We start from the raw sequence: 15,904 nt of genomic DNA on the forward strand, positions 1-15,904 counted from the left end.
AATAAGTAATAAAATCATTTTCAGGGCTGAATAAAGTTTATTTAAATTTCCAATATAATATAATAAAGTAATTTTTAGTGCTAACTAAAGTATAATATAATATAATTTTCACTCCTGAATAAAGCTTATTTAACTTATCAGTATAATATAATATGATATAATATATAATATAATGTAATATAATATAATGAACTTCACTGCTGAATAATGATTAAAGTATAAATATATTCTAATATAATAATAATTTTCAGTGCTGAACATAGTTTATTTAAATTTGAATATAATGTAATAATATAATTTTCAGTGCTGAATAACGTTTAAAGTATGAAGTTTATTATGTAAAGTTTATTTAATGTATGTTCATAATATAAAATAAGTAATATAATCATTGTCAGTGCTGAATAAAGTTTATTTAAATTTAGAACGTAATAATATAATAGAATAATAATAATAATAATAATAATAATAATAATAATAATAATTTCCAGGGCTGAATAATGTTTATTTAAAGTATGAATATATTATAATTTCCAGTGATGAATAATGTTTATTTAAAGTATGAATATAATATAATATTTTTTAGTGCTGAATAAAGTTTATTTAAATTATGAATATAATCATATATAATATTTTAAATGCTTAAATATTTTTAAAGTTGTTATGTTGTGTGCTTGTGATATTTTAAGATGGATGTCCATTTTTAGATATAAAGATAATGTTTCATTGTTGATAATAAGAATGCATAATTAAATATCCATTATTAACTATATATATATATATATATATATATATATATATATATATTGTCAGATCAACTTGAAAAAAATATATAATGTAAAATCAATGCTTTATCATGAGCTCCTTATTAGAACACAGTGTATGAACATTAATTGGCATTAGCATTGACAGCCTGTAATCACAAAAATTATTGCAGAAGATTTGTGGGTCAGGAGGTTTTACCTTAAGAAAAATTGACCCAGAAAGACAACAGAAAAGTAGCACAGTGGAATGCAAAAATGCATTCTGTGTGAACATGTTAGACTGATGTCTTTGACAGTTGTGCTCACATCATTCATCATTTTCAGTCTTTTCTCGTTCATGACTCTGCATTCTAAAAACTGTGGCATTCAAAGTTAAAATAAGTAAAAACCTGACTTGTTTCCATGCTCTTTTTTCAATGCAAAAACGCATTCTGTGTACATGACCCCTAAGACCTCAGTTGACACAGCTTCTACAGGATCCGTTTCACTGGTTGAAGGCAACTGACAAATGGTTGAAGTCAAAATTTCCATTGCTGCACACACCACATAAATTTCTTATATGAAGTTTCCAGTTGAAGATAAAACGAAGACAAAAAATATTAGAGCGGTGTAGACAGAGCAGGCGGAGGAGTGAAACTGATACGGCGAGAATGAGATTGGACGAGTGCATGAGAGCTTTCCTGCGAGATGGGATGAGAGACGTCCGTGTGTGAAGGTATGTGGTTTAGACGATAAGTGCTGCTCGGGGACGTTGGCAGGATATGCTATCATACAGCATGAAGAAGAACATCTGTTGCTTTGAATCTCAGCTCAACTTCACGGCACTGCAGAGAACTGTGGTTAGATCCGGCACAACTAGGAAAATCTCACCTGAAGGAGACGTTTATCTTGGTATACAAGTGCAAGACGGGTGTTTTGGTTATAACACATACGATAACACATATGTATTCTAAAATAACAAACCCAAAGGTTAATCCATTAGAAAACCCACAGAAGGCAGTTTCATATAGATTATGTCACAGATTCTGTCTATAGAGCTTAATGGATTAGTTCACTTCCAGAACAAAAAATTTACAGATAATGTACTCACAGCCGTGTCATCCAAGATGTTCATGTCTTTCTTTCTTCAGTCGTAAAGAAATTATGTTTTTTGAAGAAAACATTTCAGGATTTCTCTCCATGCAGTGGCTTCTATGGTGCCCCCAAATTTGAATTTCCAAAATGCAGTTTAAATGCAGTTTCTAAGTGCTCTAAACGATCCCAGCCAAGGAATGAAGGTCTTATTTAGCGAAACGACTGGTTATTTTCTAAAAAATTAATTACAATTTATATACTCTTTAAAGGAGAAGTCAACATCCAGAACAACAATTTACAAATAATGTACTTACCCCCTTGTCATTCAAGATGTTCATGTCTTTCTTTCTGCAGTCGTAAAGAAATTATGTTTTTTGAGGGAAACATTTCAGGGTTTTTCTCCATATAATGGACTGCTATGGTGCCCCGATTTTGAACTTCCAAAATGCAGTTTAAATGTGGCTTCAAACGATCCCAAATGCGGTTGTAAACGATCCCAGCCGAGAAAGAAGGGTCTTATCTAGTGTAACGATTGGTTATTTTAATAAAATTAATTCAATTTATATACTTTTCAATGTCAAATGCTCCTCTTGTCTTACTCTGCCTGGACTGTTTTTGTTCCTGTTCAGGACAGTTAGGGTATGTTGAAAAACTCTTATCTCATGTTTTCCCTCAACTTCAAAATCGCCCTATTTCGCTGTTTTACCTTTTTTGTTAAGGGTGTTTGACCTTTTTTGCATGTTCACTTTGCAAAGACTGGGTCGGAACTTCTGCAATGATGCAATTTTGAAATGACTTTTGAAGTTGAGGGAGAAAATACAGTCAGAGTTTTTTGACATACCCTAACTGTCTTGAACCAGAATACACAGAGTTCAGGGACTGAGAATTAAAAGTATTTAAATTGTATTTTTTAAATGTAAATAATGATCGTTTCGTTAGATAAGACCCTTCTTCCTCGCTGGGATATTTACAACCGCATTTGGGATAATTTGAAGTCGCATTTAAACTGCATTATGACAGTTCAAAATCGGGGCACCATATCAGTCCATTATATGGGGAAAAATGCTTTTCCTCAAAAAACATAATTTCTTTACGACTGAAGAAAGAAAGACATGAACATTGTGGATGACAAGGGGGTGATTTGTAAATTGTTGTTCTGGAAGCGGATTTCTCCTTTAAAGGGGTCATCGGATGCTAAGTTCACTTTTTCATGTTGTTTGAACATTAATGTGTGTTGGCAGTGTATGTACAAATCTACCCTATAATGAAAAAAATCCATGCAGTGGTTTTTAATTAATTAATTTAATTAGGCCGCTCCCACGATAGTTGATTGACATGAGCTCTTACCTCAGATGCGGCTAAAGTAAACAAGATCGTCATTCCACAGAGAGAAGAGAGGGGCGGGGTGAGCAGAGCTCATTTGCATTTAAAGGAACAACCCCTTAGAATGAGGTGATTTTTGCAGAGCTCATTTTGACAAGGTAAAAAGGGTGTTGTTTTACAAAACCATTGAGAATTTTTAATCAAAGTATATTAGAGACTTTTCATTTAGACCCTAAAGAATCATATCAGCTTGTGAAAAATGGGCATCCGATGACCCCTTTAACCTCAAACGCTCGGCTTTTCTAGCTCTGTGTGAACAGTGTTTTTCCAGTCATGACAGTTAGGGTACGTCTAAAAACTCCCGTCTCATTTTCTTATCCAACTTCAAAATCGCCCTAAATCGCTGTTTTTAATATTTTTTTTTAATGTAAAGTGTGTTTGATCATCTTTGCATGTTCACTTTGTAAACTCTGGGTTGCTACTTCTGCAGCGATGTAGGACGACTTTGAAGTTGGAGGAGAAAATGAGATGGGAGTTTTTAGACGAACCCTAACTGTCATGACCGGAAAAAAACAGCTAGACGAGACGAGCATTTGAGGTTAAAAACTATATAAATTGTCATTTAAAATAAAAATTAACCGATCGTTCCGCTAGATAAGACCCTTTTTCTCGGCTGGGATCATTTAGAGCCCTTTGAAGCCCTTTGAGAGAAATCCTGAAGAAAGAAAGACACAAACATTTTGGATGACAAGGGGGTGAGTACATTATCTGTAAAGTTTTGTTCTCGACGTGAACTAATCCTTTAAGTTGTATTGAATGGAATACGAACAAGTGTTATACATGTACACTACCATTCAAAAGTTTGGGGTCAGTAAGACTTGTAATAGTCTTTAAAGAAGTCTCTTATGCTCATCAAGGCTGCATTTATTTGATTGAAAATATAGAACAAAAACAGTAATATTGCAAAATGTTTTTACAATATAAAATAATGTTTTTTATTTTAACATACTTTAAAATAGAATTTATTCCTGTGATGAAATGCTGAATTTTTATCAGCTGTTACTCCAGTCTTAAGTGTCACATGATCCTTCAGAAATCATTCTAATATGCGGATTTATTATTAGAATGATCAATGTTGGATAATATCAACAGTTGTGCTGCCAAATATTTTTTGGAACCTGTGATTTTTTTTTTTTTTTTTTTTTTTTTTTTTTCAGGATTCTTTCATGAATAACAAGTTTAAAAAGTAGTGTTTATTCAAAATATAAATATTTTATAACAATGTAAATTATTTATTATTAACTTTTAATAAACTTTTAATTATTAACTTAATACATCCTTGGTGAATAAAAGTATTAATTTCTTAAAAAAAAAAAGAAAAAGAAAAGAAACAATAAAAATGTACTGACCTCAAACTTTTGAACGGTAGTGTGTATATATATATACAAGTGTATCTATATATATATATATATATATATAAGCACATTTTTTGCTCTCCATCAGTTGCGTTTTCATCAAAAGGCCTTTTAGAGCTCACATACTGTAGCTGTGCCACACAATACAGATGATTGATACATTGAAGACTGCTTGGTTTCTCTTCTTACCTCAGTGAAAGCATTCACATTAAACTCTTTTACATATGAAATCACCTTGGTTTGTTTAGTGCTCTTGAGTGCCCTTTTCTACTTGACTGAGTTCACATTTACTCGGGGAGCCATGAAACACTTTCACCTCTTACGGTGTTCTCACAAATTGGCCTCATGGCTCGACACACCGCCGTGCGCTCGTTATTAAAAGGTCTTGTATTGCCATAATGACATTGCTTTCTCTAGGATGAGGGCTTTGCAGGAACTTAGAATCACTTCTATACAATGGTTAGAAACAGAAATGAGGAGAAATGTAGTTTCAGAAAGACAAATGGATGTGAAATGGATGATTTTGTTGTCTCAGCATTCGGGATTAGTCAGTTTCTCCATTGTTTTCCACAAAACAAGGCGGAACAGCTGTGAAAAGGTAACAGCTGTATGCCATGACCTCATCCTCGGAGTAAATTGGTAACACATGATGACCTCTTGACTTAGCGTTGGGTGAATTGAGTTTTGGGAGAGGTGGGAGTGCTGCACATTTTGTTTTTGTTATTCTGCATTGTCAACAGGGTTTATTAGGATGAGGAGTGTAATCACAGCTCCATCTAGTGGCACTAGTTTGCTAGTGCTTTTAACACTTTTTTTTATATTATTTTAAAACAGTGGTTTTAACATGGAAAAAAGCCTAATGAACTTAATGTGATGCATATTTGTCAGTTGTTCTTTTTGCATCAATTTGATTTTATTTAATGAGACAGAAAAACTGCATTTTGTATATACATACATTACCAGTCAAAAGTTTTTGAACAGTAGGATTTGTAATGTTTTTTAAAGAAGTCTCTTCTGCTCACCAAGCCTGCATTTATTTAATTGAAAGTACAGCAAAAAGAGTACAATTCTGCAATATTTTTACTATTTAAAATAACTGTTTTCTATCTGAATATATTTAAAAATGTAATTTATTACTGTGATCAAAGTTAAATTTTCAGCATCATTACTCCAGTGTCACATGATCCTTCAGAAATCATTCTAATATGCTGATTTTCTTCTCAAGAATTTTTATTATTATTATTATTATTATCAATATTTAAAACAGATCCAAAGAACAGCATTTATATGAAATAAAAAGCTTTTGTAACATTATACATTATACTATTCAAAAGCTTGGAGTCAGTATAATTTTTTGGGAAAGAAATTAATACTTTTATTTAGAAAGGATGCCTTAAATAGCTGAAAAGTGATTCTAAAGACATGTATAATGTTACAAAAGACTTCTATTTCAGATAAATGCTATTCTTCTGAACTTTCTATTCATCAAAGAAACCTGAACAATTTCTTCTCAGCTGTTTTCAACATAATAATAAATGTTTTTGAGCAGCAAATCAGATAATTATAATGATTTCTGAAGGATCATGTGACTAGTAAAGATGCTAAATATAAAAAAAAAATTATATAAATTATAATATTTCAAAATTTTACTGTTCTTTAGATCAAATAAATGCAGGCTTAGTGAGAGAAGAGACTTATTTAAAAAACATTAACTTATTTTTCAAAAAGGAGGAGGAGTGTGATATTCTAATGATATCAGAACTCCAACCATTTCACTGTTTGTATCACTCTGCTCCATCAGTATCATTGCTGATGCCCAAATCCACTGTAATTTTATGAATAATACTGTTTTTGTATCACGTAATGTAGTTTTTTTAGGTGAGAATTTACACTGTAAAAAACAATTTGTTGAGTCAACTTAAAATAATTTGTAACCTGGCTGCCTTAAAATTTTAAGTTCAGTCAACTCAAAAAAAATTTATTCAACTTGAAATGTTAAATTATACTAAGTGACAACTTAGATATTTGAGTTGAATCAACTGAAAATTTTAAGGCAGCTGGGTTACTTGCCCATCTGTTAAGTTTAGCAAACACAAATATCTAAGTTGTTACTTAGTACAACTTAACATTTCAAGTTGAATAAACTTATTTTAGTTGACTGAACTTAAAATTTTAAGGCAGCAGGGTAACAAATTATTTTAAGCTGACTCAACAAATTGTGTTTTTTATTTTTTACAGTGTACTTGTTTAGACTTCAAATATGTAGTTTTTTAATGTCTTTTTGAAGATTTGCCTTGATGTTTTTGGAGATGTGAGCTCCAAGGCGTCAGCGACCATTTAGATCTCATGAACCTGCCGAGAGCAGCCTTACCTCAACCAGATCAACTGAAATTTGCTATTGGATAATAGTTTAAATATGTGTGACAAACGATGAAACCTTGTTTTCATCTCTAGGACCACGACAAGCCCAGTCCCCCACAGAAACCACTTCCTGCAGACCCCTTAATCAGAGGCCACGGGGTGGGTCAAAGCTCATCTGCCGTGGGAGTGCGGATACCTGGACCTCTAGCCATCCCGATTCCAACAGTACCACGACCGCCCCCTGCCATACCACTGCCAAACAGGTCAGTCCCATTGTGATACTGCTGGCAAAATCACATATTTATGGCTGAAAACTAACTGTATTTTTTTTACATTGCAGACCTCTTCCCAGATTACCACAGCCCTTTTATGACCATTGACATATAAACACCACAGCACTGGGTGAATTTCACCAGCATCTGAACACACTTGTTTGCACTATGAAAACTCTGTCGGACCAAGTGACCACCCCTGCAGAAACTCCACGGAGGGTCTTACAGAGAAGAGGGCTGACCGGACACCTTGGTGCTGCGCCTCCTCAAAAAAGGTGTTTGTTTGTCCTCGCTCAGGTACTGCAGAACTATTTAAGATGTATATTTATTGTGAGGAGGAAACTATGTGCTGTGCTTGACACGTTTTTTTAACTGTATGACCATTAGTTTGTTTTTCAAAAAAATGTTGAAAAAATGCTGACTGAAAATAAGGCCACAAATCATGTTTTCATTTTTCCAAGTGTTTTTCTTCAATCTATCTTATGGTAAGACTCACGTCAGTGTTGTGAGGATCAAAAAAAGACCTGCTTTAAAATAACACGGCATGTCTGGGATACTGGAGTACAAGCAACATGAAATCTGACTAAATGCAGGACTGGAATCAGCGCCACTAAGTGCAAAAACACCTTAACAATTACTTGAATGAGGCATAATGACGAATGATGTCATGATATGAGCCATTATTGTTCATTCATCTGTGGCAGTCATACTTACAGGCTTTGACAACCCAACTTTTTATGAACTACAGTACCTTAAAATCATGTGCTTGAGATATCATTGTGCCAAAACAAGAATCACTGTTACTACTGCTACAACTTTAGCCCTAAGCATTCAGTTTTGTTTGTGTTACAATCATGAATGATACCTCAAATTATGTGACAATTAAACAGGCAAAACTTGAGTTACATCAACTAGGGGCCGAGCCGTACCTAGAGAGCAGAATAGCAGCTGCCATAGCAGTGACATGTCAAGTTCATCTACAGAAAATCCAGTCAGTATTTATAGTCCAAACACTTGAAAGGTCGTGATGTTCCTTTTTCCAAAATGTTTTGAAACATTCAGAGAAATATCAGTGGAAACACAAAATATGTAGTGACACCACAGACCTTAAAATATCATGGCATTGCAAATCAGCGTTTCCACTGAGCCATCAGGATCCAACAGCTGTCATGTCTGTGTCATAATGGCCTTGTTGTGCTGTATACACACGTTCTGTGAAATATCTTCCAATACTTGAGGTTATAGATGTTGAATTTTCTCTTCTGTATTTCTTTTTGACAGTATACATTACCAATCAAAAGTTTAGGGTCAGTTTTTTTTTTTTTAAGAAATTAATGCTTTTATTCAACAAGGATGCATGAAATTGATCAAAAGTGACAGTAAAGATATTTCTATTTCAAATAAATGGTGTTCTTTTGACCATTTTCTTCATCAAAAAATTCTGAAATACCAGTCAAAAGTTTTTGAACAGTAAGGTTTTTAATCTTTTTTTTTTTTTAAAGAAGTCTTTTCTGCTCACCAAGCCTGCATTAATTTGATCCAAAATACAGCAAAAACAGTAAAATGTGAATCTATTTTAAAATGTAATTTATTCCTGTGATCAAAGCTGAATTTTCAGCATCATTTCTCCAGTCTTCAGTGTCATGTGATATTTAAAAAATCATTCAAATGTGCTGATTTGCTGTTCATAGGGGAGAAATTATAAAAATTAATACTTTTATAATGATAATAATTAATACTTTTATTTAGCAAGGATGCTTTAAATGGATTAAAAGTGATGATAAAGACATTTATAATGTTACAAAAGATTTCTATTTCAGATAAATGCTGTTCTTCTGAACTTTCTGTTTTTCAGAGAAACCAGAAAAAAATTCTACTCTGCTTTTTTCAACATAATAATAAATATTTTTTGAGCAGAATATCAGAATATTATTGAAAATCAGCCAATCAGAATACTGAAAGATCATGTGACTGGAGTAACGATGCTAAAAATTCAGCTTTAAAATCACAGGAATAAAGTACATTTTAAAATATATTCAAAAAGAAAACTTTTTTTAAATAATAAAAATATTTCACAATTTACTGTTTTTGTTGTACTTTGTCATCAAATAAAAAGCTTTATAAGAGGGGGAAAAATCAGGCTTGATGAGCAGAAGAGAATTACAAAAAAAAAAAATCTTCAGTTCTTCATTTTTCGTTTTTGAACATTTTACTGTTCAAAAACATAGATATGTAGACTGGAGTAATGATGCTGAAAATTCAGTTTTACTTTCACAGGAATAAAATACATTTTAAATTCATTCAAATAGAAAACATTTCCTTTAAATTGTAATAATATTCCACAAAATCACTATTTTTACTGTATTTTTGATCAAATAAATACAGCTTTATAAGAGAACCAAAAAAAAATCTTACCGACCCCAAACTTTTGAATGATTAAAGTAGTCTCTGTAGCCAAATAGCCATTTTTCATTACCTTCTAGCAAAAGTGTTCAACATCAAGATGATGTAAATTACACAGGATGTAGTAAATATCACTGCTGGTGTTTTTTGTCACAACTATGGCATTTTTACACAACAAGTGGTTCCTTCTTGCCCATAACACAGCTCATTTTATGCACAGCTGGACTCACTGTTATTCATAAACTTATTAGATTGTTGTTCTGCTTGGTACTTCACCCTGAGGGGGAAATTACACTTCAGTATTTCCACATTATATTCCAGCGTTGTTGCTTTGGGAGTATAACAAACCCAGCTGTCACAGTATTTCAGTCAAGCCAAGCCTGAGTCTGTGTTTTTATGTTCTTGTTTACCTATTTACAGCAATGTATGTACATTTCACCTTTTTATATGCACTCATGTGGATGTATTAAATGCTCACCTTTTTTTTTTGACAGATAATTTGTCAATCTGGGGTCAAAGATGATTGCTCAGTTTTTGCGCTGGGTGTTGAATTCATTGTGTTACAATTTTATATAAAGTCAATTTTTATTTCTGTGAATTAGGATATTAAAAGGGAAATGTGAATGCCTTCAAAAAAATTAAACTGGATACTGGCAATGTAAGGACTTGAATGACAACAATAAATGAGGGTATTACTATTGTGAATTCAATTTCATTTTATTTTACACTACAGAAACATAAAAGTTGTTTTTTAATAAAAGATCATTTCTTGTCTCCATAACAGAACTGTCCTGCTGATGTCAGTCGATTTGAATCTTCCAAGCTTATGTTGTCCAGCAAGTTTATGATGCTCTAAAAACAGAAATTGTCTTTTTGTTCCAAGCTACAAAATAATATTAATGTGTTCATGTATAGATTGTCAGGTTACCTGTCTCCCAAATGCTTTCGCCATATCCGCTGCACCTGCTCCATACTACATTAGGGTGTGTAAATATAATTTTATGAGGGGTGTTATCAAGTTTTCCTGTGGCAAAATCTTTTATTGCACTACTTTATTGTTTAATCATTTATGCATTATGAATATCGTAATAATCGTAATCTTTTACCTCGTTCTTCATGTGGTGATCTGCTCCACTGTCAAGTAGAAGTTTCACCAGCTCCACATGGTTATTCAGGACAGCGACCTAAAAGTTATAACCAAGCAAAAACCTCCAATAATGCCATCCATCTCGTCCTTGACAATTTTAGTGGCTGTTTTGATGATAAATACCATTAGTGGTGTTTTGCCAGCTTTGTCACGGACGTTTACATCAGCTCCAGACCGGAGGAGGATGGAGGCCACCGCAGCGTTTCCACTGATGGCTGACACACGCATGAGAGGAGTCCAGAGAGACACTTTATCCATCACATCCACCTGTCAAAAGTACAAAAACACATGCTTTAAACTGACAACACAGGGTCAAGCTCAGCATTTGACAAGTGTGCCATCTAAAAAAGAAAACTCTGTGAAATAGCGACAATGAAGTCCCATAACTTCAGATGCCTGATCATATGAAATACTTTCAAAGGGATAGTTCACCCAAACGTGAAAATTCTGTCATTAATTACTCACCCACATGTCGTACCAAACCCGTAAGACCTTCGTTCATCTTCGGAACACAAATTAACAGCAACGCAACTACCACATTCAAGGCTGAGAAAGGTAGTGAGGACAACGTTGAAATAGTCCATGTGACATCAGTGGTTCAACCGTAATTTTATTAACCTACAAGAATACTTTTTGTGTGCAAAGAAAAGAAAAATAATGATTTTATTCAACAATTTCTTCTCTTCCATGTCAGTTTTCAACGCTGTTCACGAGCGCACTTTCATTCTTGTAGCTTTATGACATTACAGTTGAACCATGGACTATTTTATCAATGTCCTTACTACATTTCTGGGCCTTGAATGTAGTAGTTGCACTGCTGTCTATGCAGGGTCATAGAGCTTTTAGAATTAATCGAAGACATCTTTAAAAATACCTATAAATTTTTGTTTCGAAGGTCTTACAGGTTTGGAACAACATGAGGGTGAGTAACTAATGACAGAATTTTCATTTTTGGGTGAATTATCCCTTTAAAATTAAATTAAATGGTTGAAAAATTGACCTCTGACCTCACAACCATCCTGGATCATGTATGTAATGACAGCCAGGTGTCCTCCATCCACAGCCCAGTGGAGCGGCGTGCAGCCGTCCGTGTCTTGAGACTGCCATGTGGAGCCGCAGTCACGCAGATACTTCACTGTGTCAAGGTGACCAGCATAACAGGCATGCATTAGACTGAAAAAACACATGGATAGGTGAACATATTAGAATACGTTAATTATAAAATTCAACTGCATTGAAAAAGCACATGCAGGCTTACCTGTCTTTTCCAGTGCTGTCTCTCTTGTTAATATCAGCTCCATGATTTACCAAAATGTCCATTAAACTACAAACCAAACAGATGCTGATCATTATTAGATATATATGACTATATTTGGAGACTTTTCTCTCATTAAACTGCATAGCAATAGCTAAACAAAGACTGATGGAAGACTATGAGTAATAACATAAGCACATTTACCTTGTGAAACCCTTCTGTGCTGCCACCATGAGAGGGGTGAAACCCATTTTGTCATAAACATCCACGTCGACCGTTCTAAAAGAGGAATTACATGAGAGGGGTTGTTATGTGTGAACTGGGATTTAAGGGGATATTTCACTTTAAGATTAAAATTTGGCATCGTTAATCATCCTGTCCCACAGAAGAAAGTAAGTCATACAAATTTAGAATGGCATGAGGGTGATTAAAGATGACATTTTTTGGGTGAAATATTTCTTGAATTACTACAATGTTAATACTAAGACATATGAAGAAGCTTTAAGTGATTTTGAAGTGTGAATGTGCTCTCACCCTGACTGCAGAACTGTGGTCAGCTCTTCCGCATCCTCCCTGTTCACAGCCTGGTGGAGGTTCTTCCCACTGAAGGGCTCTCCTGTGGCCAAAGCATCAAAACATTATAAAACATTAAAGGCAACCCTGGGTATTAAGACTTGCGTGGCTTAATATAACATAAATGATGTCTCTTACTGAAATATATAGTAGAAAACCCATTAAAGATTTACATCATTTTAAAAATCCACTTTGTTACATAGATATTTTGGACTAAGGGTGGCGCCATTATTTTGATTATGTCAAATTGTTGCACTCGGTGAGCTACTGGCGCTACCTGTTGGTATTTTTTACCGCAACACAACTCGAAAAATAAAACACTGATATGCACTGATAAGCATTGTTGAACTGAAAACGGCTATGAGTGGAGAGTTCTTTTTGGAATCGACTCCCAGCCCTAATTTTCAGTCAAAGGGCAACAAGAGAAACAATGGAAGTCTTCACACACAATAAATAAAAAGAAGAGAAAAGAATGGGATGATGCCTGTGTATATGAATACAACTTCCTACTGCCTTTTTGTTCTCTCCACTTTAGCCCTGAAGCCTTTGAGGCTTTTAGTAGGCCACAGCTACTGAAAGAGCTTACAAACGGCAGACAAGAAACGCTAGATGCCATCCTGGCAGGACGTAAACATGCCGACCGACGCTTGTCATGACGCCGCAACTGCTGAAGGAGTTTTTCAGATCGGATATACGGGGGCGTTTACACTCCTTGTGGGGAAACTTGATGGTATGGCATTTGGTTTAAGCCTACGCTTAAATCCATTGCCACCTGCGAGCTCTTTCAGTAGCTGTGGTCATCGTATCAGTATTTTATTTTCCAAGTTGTGTGGTAAAAATAGCAACAGGTAGAGCCAGTAGCTCACCAAGTGCAACCATTTTACATAATCAAAATTATGTCGCCCTCCATAGTCCAAAACGATGTGGATTTTTTAAATAACCTAAGTCTTTTTATGGGTTTTCTACTACATATTTCAGTAAGAGACATTATTTACATTACATTAAGCCATACAAGTCTTAAAGTTTGTGTTTCTGTCATTAACAGCAGAGAGGAGCATGAGATTTACTAGGTTTAAAATAAGAAAATAATAGACCAAGGCTTTGCTTGGAGGTGAAATATCTCACGTGTGGTGAAGATAGAGATCACAGGGCTGAGGCTGCACTCCCCTGAGGCTCTGGTGACCCTCAGTCTAAAACTATAGCAGGTGCTGGACTCCAAGTCCTTTACAACATGATGAGTGCTGTACCCTCTGTGATAAAACACCAACATATTGTTCTTACAAGTGTTGCTAAAAAGGTTTTGAATATGTTGTTATAACTTTAATATTCAAAGAAATAATTTTCACAGTCAAACAGAGAAAACTGACATGTATACAGTGCTGTATGTGTGTGTTTCGGGGTCCATCTGCTCCACGGAGAAGCGGGTCCAGCGTTCAGGAGGGCCATTTCCAGGTTTATTCTCATCATTCATCCAGCTCAGCTCGATACTGTGGTGACTGACCTTCCCAATCACAAGAGTAAGCTCTGGAGAAGTTAAAGAATAAATTGTAGATTCTTAATAGCATGCAGATTGTTTATATTAAAGTTGTAGGGTTAATGCAAATTTTAGACATATTTAGCTTTGCAGTAACATCTAACATAGTCATATTACTGTTTTGATAAGGGTTGAAACCCAAACCAACCTAAGGTTAATATGCAGTTATCTGATACTGCAGCATGCATAAAATGATCATCTTGTTATTCAGGTGTGACATATTTGTAAACTGCAGCCTATTGGTTTCATCTTAATAAAGGTCATGAATATCACATAACAATGCACCAAGAATAACTAACCACAAAAGATTGTTCCTGGATTAGTGATAAGTTAAAAGATCATCCATTACTTTTTAATCACTGTTGCTTTAGAAAACTTCAGCCTTTATTCTCCTAAACAGATCTGGGAATGTTGCAAAGTTTGCGAAAATGAATAAATTAATTTGTTAATTAATAAAATTTAGGTCTTTGTAAAGTTATAAAATCAGTAGTGAGATTTTAATCATTTTTAAAAACTACACAGGTAACACTTTAGAAATCAAGTCTCTACTAACTAGTTCCTTATTATAATATAGCATGAATCTTATATGCTATATTATATGATTATTATATTATTATGCTATAATATGAATATTACTGGCTGTTTATTAGTACTAATACAACACATATTAATGACTTATTCTGCATGACTTAACATCTACGTTGCTATTAATGTGCAACAAATTAGGAGTTTACTGAGGCAAAAATCATAATTATTAGTTAATAGGGGGAATTGGACCCCAAACTAAAGTGTGACCGAAATATAAAAACTACATTATTAAAACTATATTGTAGCGGTGTTGTTTTGAATAAAGTTTTTCTGATTTGTGACCCTGGACCACAAAACTAGTCTTAAGTAGCATGGGTATATTTGTAGCAATAGCCAAAAATACCATTGCGTGGATCAAAATTATCTATTTTTATTTCATGCCAAAAATCCATATATTACATAAAGATCATGTTCCATGAAGATATTTTGTAAATTTTCTACCATAAATATATTAAAACTTATTGTTTTTGATTAGTAGTATGCATTGCTAAGAATTTCATTTGGATAACTTTAAAGGTGATTTTCTCAATATATTGATTTTTTTACACCCTCAGATTCCAGATTTTCTCTTGAGCAAATATTGTCCTATCCTAACAATTCTTAACAATCTATCAATGGAAAGCTTATTTTCTCAATTTCAAAAAAATTGACCATTATGACTGGTTTTGTGTTCCAGGGTCACATTTTTAAAAACTTTTCTATCAGACATTAAACAAGCTGCCTTAAGTTTTCAGCTCTTGTTTGATATTTGTTGCGCTCTACTATATTTAGCAAACGTAGGCAAGTTTTGGGTTTAGTTTTTTATGATAACAAATGTCCTGACTATTGTATAAACTACTAGCCACAAAACACGAATCAAATGTCTACCTGGGTTCATTGCTGTCTCAGTCAGTGTCCTTGTAGTGTAGTGTAGAGAAATCCCCACGCAGAGGATGACAGTTTGTATAGTAGGAGTCTGCTGTGTGTTTGCCTCACTCTCTCTCCCGCACATCTGACTGTGCGAGCATTACCGTTGTCATGGTGACATCATTGGTGCGGCAGTGCGCGCAATCTTTGGACCATTTAATTGTTTCTTTGCACAAAACTCAGGTTTCCAAAAGATGTTCAAATTATAGCATGTGATGCTTGTTTTAATATGAGCGATGTATGCTTATTGAGAGTGAAGCCTTGTTTCACCCTGTAGTCACTTATTGTAGGC

At 34.1% G+C, this 15,904-nt stretch overlaps 2 protein-coding genes across 3 annotated transcripts in view; one reads left to right on the top strand and one right to left on the bottom strand.

Moving 5' to 3' along the window:
- The window catches only part of adam12b (ADAM metallopeptidase domain 12b), a 120,578-nt gene extending 110,266 nt beyond the window's left edge, over nt 1–10,312 (top strand). For both annotated transcript variants that reach the window (XM_051133660.1, XM_051133661.1), the window contains exons 22-23: nt 7,028–7,197; nt 7,275–10,312. In XM_051133660.1, coding sequence (XP_050989617.1) covers nt 7,028–7,197; nt 7,275–7,314 — 210 coding nt within the window. In that variant the 3' untranslated portion in view covers nt 7,315–10,312. The remainder of the gene's footprint in view (nt 1–7,027; nt 7,198–7,274) is intronic.
- Nucleotides 10,287–15,704, bottom strand: LOC127179876 (fibronectin type 3 and ankyrin repeat domains protein 1-like). The gene is made up of 11 exons (XM_051133662.1): nt 15,574–15,704; nt 13,952–14,108; nt 13,710–13,834; nt 12,546–12,627; nt 12,216–12,290; nt 12,015–12,080; nt 11,764–11,929; nt 10,880–11,023; nt 10,716–10,793; nt 10,538–10,582; nt 10,287–10,461 (listed from the first exon to the last, which is right to left on the bottom strand). Exons 1-11 carry the CDS (start codon nt 15,695–15,697, stop codon nt 10,372–10,374), a joined length of 1,152 nt encoding a protein of 383 aa, XP_050989619.1. The 5' UTR covers nt 15,698–15,704; the 3' UTR covers nt 10,287–10,371.
- Nucleotides 15,705–15,904: the final 200 nt, after the last annotated feature.

This window comes from Labeo rohita, chromosome 17, assembly GCF_022985175.1.
Source record: "Labeo rohita strain BAU-BD-2019 chromosome 17, IGBB_LRoh.1.0, whole genome shotgun sequence".
Taxonomy (NCBI): Eukaryota; Metazoa; Chordata; class Actinopteri; order Cypriniformes; family Cyprinidae; genus Labeo; species Labeo rohita.

Excerpts from the sequence above, each read along its gene's own strand:
- LOC127179876 (XM_051133662.1), bottom strand. The coding sequence starts at position 15,697 with ATGTGCGGGAGAGAGAGTGAGGCAAACACACAGCAGACTCCTACTATA. Across the intron at positions 12,628-13,709 it reads GATCTCTATCTTCACCACAC|GAGAGCCCTTCAGTGGGAAG; the intron begins GTGAGATATTTC and ends CTTTGGCCACAG. Across the intron at positions 10,794-10,879 it reads CTGGCAAAACACCACTAATG|GTCGCTGTCCTGAATAACCA; the intron begins GTATTTATCATC and ends TATAACTTTTAG.